The sequence below is a fragment of the Mycteria americana genome, chromosome 16 (genome assembly GCF_035582795.1).
Source record: "Mycteria americana isolate JAX WOST 10 ecotype Jacksonville Zoo and Gardens chromosome 16, USCA_MyAme_1.0, whole genome shotgun sequence".
Lineage (NCBI taxonomy): Eukaryota > Metazoa > Chordata > Aves > Ciconiiformes > Ciconiidae > Mycteria > Mycteria americana.
Genome location: NC_134380.1, coordinates 7,482,178 through 7,500,398, shown reverse-complemented (window position 1 = coordinate 7,500,398; position 18,221 = coordinate 7,482,178). Strand labels below are relative to the sequence as shown.

The window sequence follows — 18,221 nt, the reverse complement described above, 5'->3', positions numbered from 1 at the left end:
TCTGCTCTAGAGATGTTTCCTTTCCTACCCATACAAGTCTGCAGTTGACTTAAAACTTCTTGCTGTGAAGGTATGTGCCTTATACAGCTCTTTCATACTCTAATGTAGTTGTGAATGCTCTCATTGTTCACTTAAAATGTTTAAACCTTAAGTGCAAGAGAATGAATATTGGCAGTTGCAAGAACAGGAGAAACGTTACCCATACTCGTTCTAAGGCTCTGCATCCATAATTTTAAGTTGATTAAGGAGTCAAACATTGATAGTCCAATATTTGTACTTATTCACCACTACTACAGTTTTAAAATTGACTTTAAGTGGTGTTTGAAAGGGTCTCAAACGGACTGCAGCTATTTTCTGAAGAAGTTCTGCACAGACTGTCATTTAAGGTTTAGTTCAGTCTCTGCTGGAATATTTGCAACAGCCTGGTATTGCAAAATCCTTGCTAAAAGGATAATGCTGCTAATAGTTACAAAAAAGTAAGTATAAAAAAAAGAAAACAGAATCAACACTGATTTCACTGAGGAGAAGCAATCACCTTAATGTTTTTCAAATACTCTTTTTCACTCCTAGCCTTTAATGATCTAATCACTGAAGCAATCTGCTTTGCCCTACTTAGTGAAATTTGTTTCTGTGAAAAACATAGCAGGTTCTCCCACAGTAAGAAAGTTGTTATGTTTTCAAACAGGAATCATAACAGCCCAGGTTTCTTTCCTCTCCCTCCAACTTTCTGTTCTCTATTTACAGCCACAGTTGGAGTCAAAATGCTGTCCTCAGCACACCAGGCACTGACAAAAGAAAGCCTATGGAGCTGTATAATGTAGCCAAGCTGCCTAAGCAAGAAAGGAACATTACTTATTAAAATGCATCATCTCTGATTACTACCCACCCCTATTTAAGCATGGCAGGGGAAAGGGGCTGCAAAAGGGAAAAGGGAAGGAAAAGGAAAAAAAAAAAAAAAAAAGAGTCTGTTCTAATATATATACAGTGTTGGTACAGCCCTCACATGTCTATCAGGCTTCCAATATAGCCTTGGGCTAAGCAAAATCTGCTTTTGACATTGCATGAGAAACCATGGTTCCCTTCAAGTTACACAAGTCTGAGTCAAGGCAAGGGAACCAAACTTCTCTTTCTCTCTGGCAAAAGCTGGGCTCAGATCTGACTCCAAACTTGGTGATTCATTCCCTTCACAGAGATGTTAATGCTACATTTCCTGTTCTCCAAGTGCTAACAAGGATGGCGTGTTACCTGTGCTGTTGTAGTCATGATCTTAGACCGGAAAGGCCCCACGGCACAGAGCACAGACAAAAACCAGAAGATAATGAGCACTCCAGAGGACTGAACTCCTCTCAGCCTTTCGTATTGAATAAGCAATGTAGCTAACAGCTGCAAAAGTAAATACAGGAACACGTGAATGCAATCCCATCCCACTGCTCCCCTTTATTCACACTCTCAGTTGGCAGCTATTACAGTCATCATCAACAACAGGACCTCTTTGAAATAAGGCCCCATCATAACTTCACAGAAGTCAATGGCAAAACCTCCTCAAAGGAAAGCAGCAAATAACTTTATGAAATAATTTGGTTTTACTGTTTTCAGAGTCTCATCTCCAGAATTCAATTTTTAAACCAGACTTTGTACCTAGGGCTAGGCACAATTAAATATTAGCTACAAACATTTTAAACAAATGTAAGAGCTGTCATTTCTCCAGTCCAGATGGACAATCATGACTTGTCTAGAAAACAAGATTTTTAAAAAAAATCTAACCAAGGGAATTAAAAACTTAATGTGCAAATTTTACTGCTTCCTTTTTCATACAACAGCCACAAGCCTGTTTGTCATCCTAGGCAAAGCAAATTTGGTTTCTGTTTAATAGAGGAACAACCACCAGATAAGAGACACAGTTTTATAAAGTCCAATACAATACTGAACAATGCACAAGCCATACTCTATCATATCTCCCTGTTTAGGCAAAGTGATATCCAAATTCTCTCCACACCTGGATCACAAGCCTGGAGAAACAGATGAGAGCAAGGTGGGAGGCAGAACAATCTCTCCATTATAAAGATTTTAACTTGCATAGTTGAATCTACATGAAAGAGATATCTGTAACTGCGGCCTTTTCAGTAAGCAAAATTTGCTTCAGTAATACAAGTACTAATAATTCAGTTAAACGAGAACAGGATAAGGCAATGAATGCAAAGGAACCCTTTTCCTCCTTCATCTGTCTAAGAAAGAGTTATTCTTATTGGTCACAATAACCAGAAACAGCTACGAACCACAGTGATGCCAACGATCAATGGAGTTACAAAATAGACTGGTGGAGGCGTTCTGTTTTGCAGGAGCTCGTGGAAAGAGTAGAAAAGATCTGCCCAGCTCACGCACCACAGCAGGACACCGAACAGCTGAAAGTAGTCAAACAGAAACAGCATTTGGTCAACTCATCTCCAGGGGCCCTCAGAGAGCTAGCAAAACCGTTACGATTCAAAGATTCGCAGCAAGACAAAGCTGTGTAAACAGAACAACATTGCTGTGTTGATCAGCTGCAGTCAGGCTAATGGAACTGTCCCACTGCACTCCAACCAAGGATCTGGTCTCAACTGCTTTCTGAGGGATTTGCAAACACCAGTAGAAAGACTAATGTATTCACCTGTTTTTTCCCATACTATTCAGTTTTGATTGGAAACACAGGCAGCATCTAGGTTAAAGGCAGACATGCCCTGAAGCAGAAGCTTGGAATTTGCTCCAGAAATAACCCCAGTTCTCTCATGGCCTATGGAAAGTGAGTTGCTTGCTCTCCTTAGACCTAGCCATTTACAAACCAGAGGTGCTGCTGACACCAGCCATCTCTTAAGCACGAGATGCAGATGAAATCACATAGCTATCGGGTGGGTAGAGTGGCTTGAAAAAACACCTTTTTGCGCTTACTTTCACAATGAGAATAAATTCTCACTAGACCTACCTTAAGGTCTTTGTTTTGCAGCTGTTGGTGGTTTAAAGCTTAAGTAAGGGTGAAGCAGCATATTTTTGGCTCAACAAAGGGGTGAACTCTCTTCTGCAGAGCAATCGACTCCTCTCTCTACCCAGAAAGGTGGGCTCTCAGGATGGATTTCCTTACAGATGAGCTATCCTTTGGTATCCTTCCTCAGAAATCTGTACATACACTGTTGTTTCCTATAAGCAAGTTCTTCAGTTTCCCCATAAATCAGAGGGAATTTTGTTTAAACCCTACTACAGCACTTGCTTGGATACTGAACTAATGCTAACAAGCCCAAAACTGCACATTAGTTGTGGAGCACTGCAAAGAGATCTTACCGTCTTGAACCTGCTCAACATGGAAAGCACGATGTACCCCCTTTTGTTGTGCTTTAGGTAGAGAAGATAAAAGGGTAATGCACTCCATAGATAAATGCTAGGGATCCACGCTAGGATGGTATTCTGGAAACATGGTGTCAGGTCTGGATTATCAGTGTGTATTGAAAGATTTGAATCCTGGAAAAAAAGATGAGACATTTATTAATAGAGAGTTGGAATGCAGTTGGAACATCTGCTTGAAGAAGTTGTATCCAAATTCTGCTGGAGTTAGCAAATGGCCTTAGTAAAAGCTTTCCAAAACTACTTGTGGTTAATCTGCTGAAGTAAAAGGGCTAAGTACAGTTTTAAATACTGGGCAAAACCTAGAAAGACAGACTTCTGCCCTCCTGCATCTCAGAGTTGGACATATGTTTTGTAGCAGACAAACCCTTTGTGTTTCTGTCTTTGCTAAGGGTTAGTTACAGGTGCTGATACCATGGCATTTATCAGGCATTCCCAGCCTGGAGTGCAACTGCTAAACAAAGCTCTTGAGGCAAAATCCTCAACTTGAGAACTCATCCAGCAAGAATGTCCAGCACTGGAGAAAATTATCAGATTTAGATCAACCATATGCTGACCTGGGAAAACCCCCTCCATTTATAAGAAAAATTTTGTCCTTCTTACTCATATGCCTCCAACTATAATTACTTCCCTATTCTAAACAAAGGTAAAAGGAATGTGTTGTACGTGGAGGTAGGAATATGGGTTTTCTTGCGAATGTTGCAAGCAATGCTTTCCATCTGTGACCTTGGACATCACAATTCACATATGCAACTTGTACCTAAGGATTTGAATGCACCACATGCAAACACACAGTTACACAAGTTCAAACTAAAATAGAAATTTCAGTACAGTTAAGGGGAACTTGGTTTTGATCACATCTACTGGAAATTCACAACTTGCATTTTGCCATCTGATGTGTCATCTTAAAAGTGGTAGATAAATACTTACTTGCAGGAAATGTAAAATTACTTTGTTGTACTATCATTAACAAGCAGCTGATAAAACTAAAGATATCTGGGTTTCAAATATGCCTTATCTCTGCGCTAGAATAATTTACTTGTACCTAATTATTTTTGGGTATGAGCTCTCAGTAGAATTATGTTTCAGTTAAGCTGAGCCACTTCTCCCCACCCCGTATAAATGAATGACCAACTAGTCTGAATATGAATTCTTCAAAAGTCTCTCCAGTCCTACTTTTGTTTACCAATACAAAAGAGACCAAATGCTGAAAGCAATGGTTAATTTTAGGAGAACTGAAGAGCCACAATCTGCTGACAATCTTTCAATTTCAGTGATGATCTGTCAGAAGGGACATGCATCACCGCATCCGTCCACATACACACAAAAGAGCTCCTAAGTGTAATGAAACTACAAAGCCTTGGCAGGTTGCAGGATGGTTTGGCTCAACTGTGACAAGTTTGTCACTCAGTACTTCAGCTTTGGCACAAATGAAACCTCTGGCAGTGGTGAAGGGTGGCACAAATCCATTAGTTGCACATCTGAACTGCGCCCTTTAATGCCGCAGAGTTAGTGCCTCTCCAGCCAAGAAATGGCTCTTTTTGGGACACGCAAGCACCCAGCCTGGGCCAGGGGAATAAAAACATTCCCATTTACCTAAACAGGTTTGTCCAGACCTAGGGAAAACTTCAGCCACAAATCAACAACACAGGGGCAATTACACTGCAATTCAAACACAAGATCAAAACAAAAAACCCCTCCAGCCTCACATTCAAACTATTCCTGTGTTCTCCTCCAGCAAGCAGGTCTCTGGCACCAGAAGGGAAGATAACATTTAAAGAGCACCCATTTTTGGTTGTCATCATCAAAACATTTCAGCATCTCTAACATATGCTCCCTTAGCAGCTACCCTGCCTGGGGCAAGAGACGCCCTCCAGAAGTTTGGAGCTGAAGAGCTCTTTAGTTCCAAAGCAGGAGCTTATCTACTATCATTTATTCAACAAAATACTAATTTCCTCTTTAAATTACATGTGGTTTAGCAATATCTTGAGCATGTTTGCAATTGTGCTCCTTTTGCTTGCTGGAAAAAAATCCTGGAAAAGGAAAGCTGAGGAAGAATAGCATTAACTGGGCACAGAATAAAACAAAGATTCTGTTTAAGGGAAAAGTTATTGGCGGGGGGGAGGGAAACCACTCTTAATTTAAACCTTTCCTGTAAGACCAAAATGTCCAGAAATGGCTTTCTGTCTAACAGCAACCTAGAAACTGCCCCAGATGTCCATTAACTTGTGTCCATGAACACAAGCTGACTATTGTATCCAAGACACAGACTGTATGGCTGCCAAGCCATTTAAAGGTTTTCATTAACTCTTATTTAAACAAGGCAAAGGACTTGCATTTCTGAATGTATAAATACAGCTGGCCAGAAAACAAAAATTCTGTCCTTAAAAAAACACGTAAGATTTTAAGATTTGGTTGAATTATCCCTGAGAATAAAAGGGGAACCTTTCCAAAATTATGTGAAAGTACAAGAAGCAGCATCCACCCAATGACCAACAAGAGCCTACTGCTTTCATGGCACATGGGAAACAGGGATGTGGGCTGAAGGAGAAACCTATGTCCAAGGTGATGGACCTGACTACTGGCTATCTTGGTAAAGTTTTCCCAGGTCCAATTCCATTCTGGACAAGATAAACAAGCTTTTCTGGAACAGATCTGTTTCTGTAAAAAGTTTCCCTTTCAATGAATTGGTGTTTTCTGAGAGCAGACTCTTTCCATCCTTGAATACAATGAGAGGGGTTCCTGTTAGAAGACACAGCACCTAAAACATTTAAGTAGTGTAATTCCATGCTAATTAATTGCTCTCCCTAAGACCGGACCACAGTGCACTAACGCTGCTATGCCATGTAGCAGGGACTCTGCTATGAATTATTATTATTATTACTTTTAAATCTGGGAATATGAAAGTTGCGTTTCTTACCACATTTCTTATCAAGCTGGGTCTGTTTTCATGGAGTTGGCAGTTCCACTTTATGGCTTTATAAATCACCACACTGACAGCATATATACCAACATTCACTCCAACCCTAAGCAACTCATTTTGAGTCAGAATATGACATGAAGTCTCAATACAATCTATCCTGACCAAGCCAACACTGTTAAATATTGCTAAATACCCTTCAATTCAGCAGTAAAGTTACGGAACTCCACCCTTGAGAACAACCACAACAAGCAATGGCTGGAGGGACACACCAGCTCTTTGACTCCTATCTTTAAGGCTCCTGCTTTAATCTGCCTTTGCCCTTCCATATTCTGAACTCTGTCCTGGTAAGCAGAGCAAGTTGAAACGCTTCTTGTGTCCCATTCTGATTGAGGATGAAAATACTCACCTTGGGCTATCTGGGTTTGAGGGTTTTCTTTGGACTTGCTCCTGAAAGAGGTCTAATACGCTGACGTTGGATAGCACACACGTTCCTGAGCTCATGGCTCTGTGCTGTCCTGAGAGCTGCTCACCTTCCTCTGTGCATCACAGCTCTGTCTCAGGGTCCCCTTCAATGAAAGCCCACTGAAAACACTCTGCAGGCAGCGGGGTGACCCAGAGCTGGGGTGACCCATCAACAGGCATCTCACAAGGGGAAATACTCAGCAGCACATATTGGGAACCACCACTTTCTCCAAGAAACTCATCCCAAGGAAACTAACAGCCAGCGTGTCCAACACAGCTAACATCGCTGTCAGCTCACTTCCCCACAAGCAAGTCTTAAGGGCTGCGGGGAAAAAACCTGTGACCTCTTCCTAATCCAGTCTCCCGCTGTGTTTCCTCCAGGATGCCAAGAGCTCTGTGGCAACTGTCCGTAAGCAGCAGCATTTCCTTGGGTGCAGTATCGCAGATCAGGTTGGAGGCTCTGCTGGTGAGATTGCAGAAATTGCAATCTCTGCAAGCATTGCAGAAATACCAGCCCACTGTACCGAACTCCCTGGGCACACAATTTACTTAATCCTGTAATAATACTTAAATGCAATGCCAACATCCATGGGAAAAGAGATCAGAGATGCTTGTTACACCTTCACAGCAGACAAGGGGTCCCCTGGAGTCTAAAATTTACAAATTAGTGGGGCTTTCTGTTGATCAGTTAAGAATGTCATTGACATTGTCCCTCGCAGCAGCTTTCAATCATGCCCATCACTCCCCATCACTCCAGTCACAGTCTTTGGATAAACACGACCCTTGTATTAAGGGCCATCTGTGCAGTAGGACTTACATTTAGATGAGCAGTTTTAAATACATGACCTTCATTTAAGGGACGGTATTCAACAGGGGAAGCTCTGAGCAACATTAAATCTGCTCTAATAATTAGTACTTTCTATTACACTTTCCCCTCTGGAAAAGGACACTGCTATTGAAAAGGCCATCCTTAAAACCCATAATGCCTTTAAAGGAAACAAAAGTTCAGTGCAACATATCTTGGGTTTCTTGCACATCATCTCCCTTACAGCTTTCAAAGAAAAGGGGGAACAAACAGAAAGCCTAAAGCTAGGCTGAAAAACAGGAACAGGGAAATTCCTGTCTATCCCTTTCCCAAACCCCAAGGATGATGTTAATAAAGCCTGCTGAGAAAACACAGTTGGGGTTCTGGTCTTGGGTTTAAGTCTAAACCAACTCCTACTCCACTACAGAAGTTTAAAATAGAAGTGCCTCACACTGGCTTTACCCGGCATACAGCTGATGCTGCAGCAATGCTCCTCAAACAGCTGGCAACAGAAAGCTTCCAAACCCTAGGGAAGACTAACAATATCTTTTGTAGTCTCAAGCAGTTAACTCCATTGAATGGATAAATTAATACATGTTTCTCTCTAAGTTTCTGTAGCACAAAAAGATTCGGGAAAAGCACAGGAAACACAAATTCATTCTTTATCTGCTGGGAAGGTGAAGGCCATTGCGTTGACGTCATTCACACTCTACCCAAGGTTAATACATGCCATATCACTGATTCTATGTCAGTTATCACTAGTTGGCACGTTATTTAAGATTAAAAATCAAATTGGAAAGCTGACTGGGAAGGTACACACAAATAGTAAAAGATAGGGAAGTGAATAACTGAAAGTAACAACGCTTCCCTGCAGTAAATAAACATGGAAGTGGTAGCTCTTGTAGGAGAAATGGTTAGTGAGAACTTAAATGCAGAGGAGAATCTTCCTGCCCTTCTTTTTCCCCTAGATCTGGTAAATACCCTGCCAGTGAGTTTCACTTGCACAGCCTGGCAAAAAAAAAAAGAAAAGGGGAAAAGGAAAAAAAAAAAAAAGGACATTTTTCTCTTGGGTCTACCACACTGCCTCCTCCCAAGAACGAGGATGGCTCTTGCAGTGGCTCTGAACCACAACACCAAAAACTATCAGGGCTTGGTCTTAGCTACAGCACAGGCTTCATCTCAGCCTCTCCACGTCTCACCTCCCACTTCTAGCTGTTGTCCATCTCCCCTCTTTGGTCTCTGCTGGCAAGCTCTTTGGGGCAAACTCTAATAATCATTTTGAGCACAAATGCAAACAAGCACTCTGCTCCAGGCCTCCAGAAGGCTGCCAGTTTCAAATGGCCTTTTCAGAGCAAGATCATCTGTTTACGTTTCCAAAGGAACAACAGAAGGAGTAACACGCTTCATTAATCCACAGTGACTGCTGCACAACTCAATTCCTTCACATGATTACATGAACAACCTTTTTTTTTTTTATTTTCCCCCTCTTAAAGCAGGGCAAAAGATAATTACATTCTCCACTGCAACAACACAACAATACTGCTTGGAAAAAAGGTGAGGTTGAGAGGATGTAAGCATTGATATCACTGCATGAACCACACAGTTAATAACCAGAAATAGTATTTTTCTGTTTACAAAGCACACCGCAACAGTTATCTACATTAGTGAAGGACACCATGCAGGACACGGAACTTTCTTTTCCAGCTGTAAAAGGATCTTTAGTGGCTTATTTTAATTGATCAAATAGACCTTGCACAAGTTCATAGCCTACAGGAGCTAGTTCATGGTTGTGGAGTAACTAGTCACAGGTTTTTGCTTGAGTTGAAGTTTCATGGTACAAATGGTACCAAGCACGCAATGCACTTGAGAACTGTGGACCAGACATCCAAAAAATCAATGTATGGGCTTAGTGACAGGTGTTATACAAAACAGTAAGTTTCTCTTTCTTCTCCTTTTAGTTTTTGAGTTTTAAGAGAAGTTCAGAGCTTCTCTGCTATCATGAACAAAAATGAGGCAGGATGAAAAAAAAGTAGGTTCGTATTCTGCCACAGTCATGCAACGCTGGGAAATGGGTCTTTCAGAAAAGCATCTGGTGCTTAAGAGAGATAGTAAAGTAGAAGTTGACCACGGGAAATACCTGCCCCTAAAGTAAAAGTAAAATCCATCTACTTAACTGTTTTAGTAGCAGTCAGTCTTCTTGCTTGGACAGAGGGACATTTATTGACTTGCAGAGGGGAAGGCATAGTGCAACCATAGAAGTATGAATGCTTATGAATCAAAAGCAGGATTTCAGAGGAAAAGGAAATACGATCATTCTTTCAGCAGAAGAAAGTCCCTGACTGCCTTTTAGAATTGATCACAGCTATATACTGTTGTAGAGGAAACTTTCTGTTAATTGCATCATCAAAGACCTTTCCTATGACCTTGTGCAAGTACAAATAAAGGAGTGGGTTGCTGTACTTCAGCCCAGTGTGATGATGGGTGTGGGGAAATATCCTTAATTAAGATTAAGCCTGGTTTGCAACTCACAGAACTGACTTAAGCTCACCTAACACAAACAAGCGTTACACTCTAGCTACACGCTCAGAATTCATTTGCACAAACCGTACTCATCTCTCAGTCAACACACCTACTTATTTCTCTCATTTTTATTCAGAAACAGAGTGAACTCTACAGTCTGGCCATAAACCATGACAGTAGTTTCAGAGAGAAAAAGAGCTCTCAAAGCACCACTACAGGTAGCACCGGTGGGAAACGTCTGCTCCTACGCCTCCCCCCGCCCTCTCAGCTGTTCCCTCTTGTCTTCCCTTCTTCTTAAAGTGAAGGTTAGCCTTCAGTGTTGTGAAGCCAAAAAATTCAGAGAGAAATAAAAGATGGGATCAGGTGACTATGGAAAAGCAGTATGTTAATCAGAGAAATCAGAGCAAAGGCAGAACTGTCCTGGTACATTGTTTTACCCCAAACCAACTGCATGCACAGCTTCTCTCCGATATCAACTAAGCGATGTAAACGTAAAGCTTAAAACTTGATTTTTGACACCTGGAAACCCCCTATTTCTAAAAGAATCATGTTTAACTATGATCTGTACCAACACCCTGCAACTGAATCTGCCCAGCCAGTGCTGGTATGAAGAGAGCGGCCCGGTCCCTAAAGAATTGCTGGAAGACCACAGTGGCCCAATTGCAACATGCTTACAATACCAATGCTTCAAGTACCCAAACGAGCCAGAACTTTCACACTTTGCCACAAAGAGGCTTAGACATGGAAAGTGAATTTTTGCAGGTCACCAACATGTAAGCAAGAGGTAGCAGCTCCGTATCAGGGCAGGAGAAAACAGGGAAAAAAGAAGCAGACAGAATAGCATTGCTGCATAAGAGAACTACCACTGGCCACAATTTTCCATCTGGTAGATCTTCCAGTAGTAAACTATTTCCCCTAGAAGATACACCTTGCTTTTTCAAAGGAGACAAAACATAAAAGCAAAAAGTTTTTTAATGCTTTTTATTTCACTTTGCCTGCTCTCACCTCCCCTTTCTGTAATAAAAGGATGATATCTAGAACATGGAGGTTTTTTCCCTTTTACTTGTCCATGTTTCCAAATGTACATAATAACAAAGGGAAATGAAAAAAATTGCACGTCTAAGAGGTGAGGGGGATTCTAGAATACAAGTCACTCAACTAGGGGAGGGAAAGGAGAGATACCAAAGGAAGAAATGAGAAGTATGCTTCTTTTTTTTAATTGCACAAGTGTCAAATGTATTTCTATATTCTCAGAAAGTTTCAGAAATAAAAAAGAAATCATTACTTCTGAAACTAACTTTGACATTTGAAACAACTCCCGTGAAATAGTTTTTCTCCCCCCCCCCCCAATTTCTTATTCTGTTCTAGTTCAAAGCTTTATGACACTGGCACGTGACATTACTGTAAATGATCTAAGTTTTATTACATTGACTTCACCTCTCACGCTGCCGTGAGATTAGCACAGGGACAAGGTGCTAGCTCACACAGGCCCAGCACAGAATCAAGGCTGTTGGTTGTACAAAAGCCCAAACGCATTCCTGGGAAGATTTCTGGCTGCTTGCCGCTATGCTCTCCTCTAGCTCAGCCAAATAACGTGCGACTGGATAATGGCCCATCATATTCACGTCAGTATCAGGAGACAAATGGAGCATTAGCTTACTCAAAAAATCAGAGATCCCATTTAATAGGTTTCTCAAAGGAATTTTTTTAAAATTAAATTTTAAACAGTAATAGTCTCTTCATTTTAATAGATTACAAATTTACACGTGTAGAAAGGAATGGATTATATCTCCAGTGGCATAGCAATTTGCCTACCAGGTAGATTAGGCCCATCTCAAAATGCTTTATATTCTAACTGTAGCGATTAAATAAACTCCGTTTTAAGGAGCTCTTCATGCGACTCAGATTTTTGTTTCGGATATTATTTCCTTTCAAGAGGAAAACTTTATAGTATGGCTAAGTCCCAGAAACTACATCTACCAGCTATGTCACTTAAGCTAAAACGGTCAGAGCTGTGACCAGGGAGGAACAGTTGTGTTGAAAGCTGAAGAACATATATGACCTTGAGTTCTACTACAGAGAAAAAGTCTCCCTGTGGGGCTTTAATCCTCTGTTAAAGCAAAGTGGGACCTTGCCTCCCTACCATCTGCCCCATCTCACAGCATCCTCTAGTTTTCCTGTCCCACCCCCAGGAAACACATGGGAGGGACAAGCAGGCTTTTGTGTGCATAAGATCTTTGTGAAGCATCTCCCACAAAGCCACAGTGCACCTGGGCAAAAAAAGATTCTTCTCCCCTTGGGCGTTTTTTTTCTAAAAGTCCTTTTTCTTGCAATTCCAGAATTGCAACCGGGAATTCCAGAAGGGACTCAACCATGCTGGTCAGATGTTGGTGGTGACAATTTTATCAGCTGCCCCCATTCTCCTGCACTGATGACTGTACTGTTCATTTGACCTGTCAGTGTGCTGTTTTGAAGGAAATGGCAATGACTGCTTTCCTTGAAAAACGTGAACAATCACATTCACATATTCTGCTGAAATGAATGTCATTTTCATGAGCTTCATTAATTGACACTGTCATTGAAGGACTCCATAAATCCTTGATATTGGCAGCTTTCACTGGTATTAAGTTTTGCTTACAACTCTCAAATCCAGGCTGTGTCTTTTGCAAGCAGATTCAAATACAGTCTATTACGCTGTTTACACACGGATGAATGATAATAGGTCCTGGATAATACTCCAAATCTAATGATAAATATTTATACTGCTCTTGACATTGAGAATCTGAGGCCCAAATCCTTTAGCAATAGCTTCCATTCAACTCAATTCAAGAATCTTAAAATCTTGGAGGATTTGAGCTTGAGTACTTAATTGCTTTTAAGTCGAGGATATTACCAACACAGCTACCCTTTGAGAGAGCATAACTTCATAGATCTGATGTCTGAAGAGACCGTTAAAGTTACCTATTTTGATCTCCTACCTAACATGAGAAAGAACACAGATACCTGACGCAATCGTTTGTGAAGAGATTTATAGAAGTGGGACTCAGTTATCTGAAGTTGGATGCAGTTAATAAAGATTATGTGGAGAGCTGTATCACATTTAAATATCTATAAACACTGAACATTCTGTGTTTATCACAGTGTAGCAGAACAGGAAGCTTACACATAAAGAACAGCCAGTCTGGACCATACCATCCTACTGCGGAATCCCTCCTTTGCAATGACCTACTACCACCTTTCACTTCACTCTTCCTCTGCTGGAACTAATTTAGTTGAAAATATAATGGAATAATTAAAATTGGATGTTTTCTTATTAATTTAGGACCAAATCACATAAGTTGTGGGTTTTTTTAAATAAACTTGTATACATGTTACAAGAAGTACATTGTCATCTTCCTTGAAAGAAACATTTCTCCCTTACTACAGCTATCCTAAATCATCTTGAACTACAAAACATTTAAGCATGATACATGATGAAGCAAAATGGGAAATTATGCAGAGGGAAGACTGGTGGCACTTCGGGCCAACAGAGCAGGAAGTTGCATTTCCGGAGAGCAGCATGACTTTTAGTCCAAATCTACCAAAATTTCACAGAATGACTCAAGGTGAAGGAATATCCACCAACCTAAAGGCTAAGGGAGTGCTTGTTTGAGACTATCTCAAAGACAAGACTGAGGTATTGTTTACTTTTGAGAGTTGCTGCAACTTCCTGTTGAATTACTCAAGAGCCTCTGGATGAAGAAGGCGCCAGCACTCCACGTGGGACGGGTTAAAAAAAGACATCTGTCAGGATACCAAGATATAGGGTAGGCAAGGAAACTGAGCTCTGTCAGCTAAGCAGGATCAAAAGGAACAAGCCTGGATCTCATCCATAACTGACTAGAAGTTGTGGTCTCCCCTTTGAAGTGCTCTATTACTTGTCCTCCCATTTCCTATTTATGCTGTTAAAAAAAAACCAACACCAAAACCACAAGCTGCTGCTTAAGCCTAGGCACTTTGTCTGTCTGTAGGCTAAGGTGTTTATATGACCCATCACCCCAACAGTACCCAAATACTGCAGAGCACTTAATGTTTTATCCTCACCGCAGCCATAGTGCCATTTCTTACCCAGAGAGTCTGAGCCACAGAAAGACAATGTGTCTTTACACTGGAACAGAATTTGGTTTTCTAAGCTCGTGTTGTTTAGTTGCTAGGCCAAAACACTTTCGCAGCAAACACTCCCTAGGAGATCACTTTGTTCTCCTCTTGGAGGAACCGCTCACATTTTACTACAGTGGAGGACGTAAGCAACAAATAAGTGATAATTCACCAGTATCTGCTTCTCAAGTACAGAGATTGTGGGTCACATTAATTGGCATGCCTATCTAGCACACTTACTATCACATAGTAAATACGTGACACAATACATAGGAGGTAATTATGGGCAATAGTAAATAACACACCTAAGGACTGCCTTGTGTGAGTATGCGCTATCACATTCATCTCCTCCCGAAAGGCATTTAGCATGGGAACACTGCTGGGAGATATTAACAACTAGCTTCAAATTCTCAATTGAAGTAGATACTATGTTTCTAAGTGTTCGATGAAGAGATTGTTCATACTGCACTTTGAAAAAATAATGTTCCGGTTGTTCCTCTTGTATATATAAATACTCTATATTTGTATTAGCGATTTGCTGATTCCAGGTTCAACAGGTAAAGCAGTAGCTGGAAGCCAGAAGCTTTTACAGATTTCTAATGTGACCTACAGCGTTTCCTTTAATTTCTTATTTCTAAAATGGGTTGAACAGGAAATTATTTTGCCTTTGCACAAACACCGAAAACCGAACCCGTTGACATTTCCAGCAAAATTCCCCACCCTGCATCAGGGTAAAGAGTTGAAACCTTAACGCTTTCGATAAGCCAAAAAAATCCAAGATAAATCAATCATCTGTTAAAGTTGATATATTTCAATGTAAACATTTTCATGACCTAATTCTGAACTGGTTTGATTCTGACCTCCTTTTAACAGAAAAGTATTGTAGTTGGTTTAAACTCCAAAACAAAGAACTGTTTAAACTGGAACAGCACGTTTCCTTTGCGCTAAACAGTTTTAAAACTGACCAATATGTCATTCAGCTTTGAAAAATACCTAGATACTCTTTGACAAAAAATGGGGAAAGAGTCTAAACTCATCAGCTATGAAAAAGCAAACATTAATACTGGTTCACATTTTATCAAGTTCTCAATCTGAACCGCAAAGCTGAACACCATTAGTCTGCGTGCACAGGCCAGTAACTGCCGTTCACCTTGTTCTCCCCTCTTCAAGCGTACAGCAGCATGAGAAACTCCAGCTTTTGTGGACATATTTCAAAAAGAAGCCTCTACCTACGTTTTCTTACGGAACAGCATATTTGCTTATGGAACAGCAAATCATTTCAAGGTGACTGTCATCTACGTGGTCATCACTTAAAATCTCTCATAAAATCAGTTCACCGTATACACTCCTTTTAACAAAGAAAATACCACCGGCTACCAAAAATAGGGTATATCTGAGTTCAATCTGCTGGTCACTGGGTCACATGTTCCATTTCACACAGTTATTGAGTACCACTTCTTAAAGCGATTGAACAGATGGAAGGTTGTTCTGACTCTAAACAACTCTGGATCATTCCAAAGAAACAGAACAGGTCTACATTTATTAAGTAGTTTGCCCGTTTGTTTAAGGAACACTGCTCGTCTCCTTTCAATCAGTCTCCGTTTATTCTTTAATAATATTTTATGTTGAGGTATAAGTATGTAATAATTACACAAAAAAAGAAGTTTCTGGAGAGCCTTGTAACACATGCCTGACATCTTCCTTCACAGACTCAGACAGAAAATGCATTCCTCTGCCAATCCAAACTACCATGTTTCAGATCAACTGGCGTTACTCACATTTGAACTATTACTTTGAGCAAGGCTGAAGGTATATTTTTTGATTATGGTTTATGCTTTGTTAAACACATTTAGATGTCTTCATCATTTATGCTGCAAATAAATGTTTATTAATTAAACTATCTTCCCTGGATTACCTTTATATTACTTCCTGCAAATTTAGTTTTGAAAAGCCTTGGCAGTACTAAAACCAGGATACGCTACCTGAGTGTAGCATACACCAGGCACAGGACCGCAAAGGGTATCGTGCTTGGGTGTAACAGTACTGCGTAAAGTACAGAATGATACATTTACTTCATACTTAAAACCAGCAAAACTGCCTGAACCTTTTACATTAATGTATCAATAAACTCTTAGCAAAAGCTTTGGCCACAAAGAGTAGTTGCACTACAAGCCTTCCTTGAGAAGCTAAGACATGCTTCTCGAGGCAGTCAATAAACTAGCGAGCAGTGTTGATCTGTTTGTGCTTGTTCCTGTTCTATAAGTGTTTATAGTAGAAATAAGAGGTGAAAATACTTGTTTGAGCAAGCTTATCTGCCAACTGTTGTAGCAGAGAGCGTGCAGAGTGCTTGGAAATGAAATCTGAAACTGAACAAAGAAATGTAGCCAAGGGGCTTTGGAGCCTAAGCCCTCTCTTAAAAAGTAACGTTGGGACAGTTTTTGAAAGATAATTAGGTGTCTGAAGATGGAGCTCAGCATTAAGTCCTCCTAGCCAATTGCTTGTGTTGTCCTTTAATAGCTTTCTAGCAGTGACTCAGCTTCAGACATTCCTTTTCATACCTGCTCATCTTTCTTCGGAAAAAAAAAATCTCCCTTGAGCTAAATCAATATAAGAGAAAGACACACGCAAAAATTGTGATTTATTGGAGGGCAGTTGCAGATTCACCATACATGTTCAAATGCCCATGGCTTCATACGGTCCAAAGTGTCTGCCTACACAGCACAGAGAGGAGAGCAGCGTGCTGTACCGTGGGGAAATACTGCACCAAGTACTTGTAACAGCATTTACACACTTCGCCATCAGAGCAGACCATGACAGCAATTTCCAAACTTTTCTGCTTACAAACCCAATGCCTGCTGCAATCAACTTCTCCAAAAGGCTGACAGCTCCAAGTACTAACAAAAGTCATTGCAATCCTCCGAGGCTTGTGACCACCCCTGGCTGCCATGAACCCATCGCTCTTTAGTAGTAACAAAGCACTTAACAGGGAGCACCTTCCTGCTCATCAGAGGGGTTCTGAAGACCAGCAACAACACTAAAATGGGACCCCTCAGAAGAAGGCAATAGCCATGTCCATCGCTGTGAGGTCCAGAGGTGGACTACAGCTGTTAGGAGAGCTGCAAGAAACACACATCTCCTGCAGGAAGGCGGGAGCTGTGGCATGGCCTGGGGCCTTGGGGGGTCTTGGCTCTGGTCTGGAGATGCTGAGTCGCGAACAAGAAGGGTGCTGCCGGCCCTGCTCCTGCTCCTCGGCCGGCTGCGGGAGCAGTCACCGCCCCAGCCGGCTCTCGGGACGGCCAGCCGCCGGGGCCAGGCAGGCAAGGGAGAGAGGCAGCTCAGCCCCTCCGAAGCCGCAGGGCCCACCCCTCCCTGCCCGCTCCGGCCCCTCAGACCCGGCGCGGCGAGCACACGGCCGCCTTCGCGGGGAAACTCCCGGCGGCGGCAGAGCGGGGCACGGCGCTTCCCCTCCGCCCCGGGGCAAGCCCCGCAGCCGGCGCCGAGGAAGCTGGTCCCCGCTTCCCCTCGGCCCCTCCGCGCAAACCTCCGCATCCAACTTTCTCCTCAGCGGGGGGAAGCCGACGGAGCGGGAAGGGGGGGAGGGAGGCGGCACCGCCGGCCGCCCTGCTTACCCAGAAGCGGGACCCGCAGAAAGCCTCCATGGCCGCAGCAGGGGCGCAAAGCCTCCTCGAGGCCCACGCCGGACTCCAGACGGGGGCAGGAGCCCGCTCCCTCCCTCCTGGGCGGGCCGGGGGCGGGGAGGAGCGGGCCCGCCGCGCCCCGTCCCGCCCTCCCCGCCGGCGGCGGGAGGCGCCCGCGCCGCCGCCCCGCTGCCCTCGCCCCCTCAGCGGGGAGGCTCCGGCCGGGGCCGCGTCGCTCCTCAGGCAGCCCGGCGCCCGGCAGGAGGCCCGCGGCATCCGCTCAGCCGGCGGGGCAGGCCGGGCCGGGCAGGGGCCACCCCCGGCCCCGCTGTGGCAGCCCCTCAAAGGCCGAGCGCCCCCGGCT

General features: G+C 42.6%; 1 protein-coding gene across 1 annotated transcript in view; it reads right to left on the bottom strand.

Annotated features, from left to right (window-relative positions):
* Nucleotides 1-17,938, bottom strand: part of ABCC3 (ATP binding cassette subfamily C member 3) — a 50,473-nt gene extending 32,535 nt beyond the window's left edge. The window contains exons 1-4 of the mRNA XM_075518740.1: nucleotides 17,849-17,938; nucleotides 3,313-3,489; nucleotides 2,277-2,402; nucleotides 1,246-1,383 (exon numbers count right to left, since the gene is read on the bottom strand). Of these exons, the coding sequence (XP_075374855.1) occupies nucleotides 1,246-1,383; nucleotides 2,277-2,402; nucleotides 3,313-3,489; nucleotides 17,849-17,878 (471 nt within the window). The 5' untranslated portion in view covers nucleotides 17,879-17,938. The remainder of the gene's footprint in view (nucleotides 1-1,245; nucleotides 1,384-2,276; nucleotides 2,403-3,312; nucleotides 3,490-17,848) is intronic.
* Nucleotides 17,939-18,221: the final 283 nt, after the last annotated feature.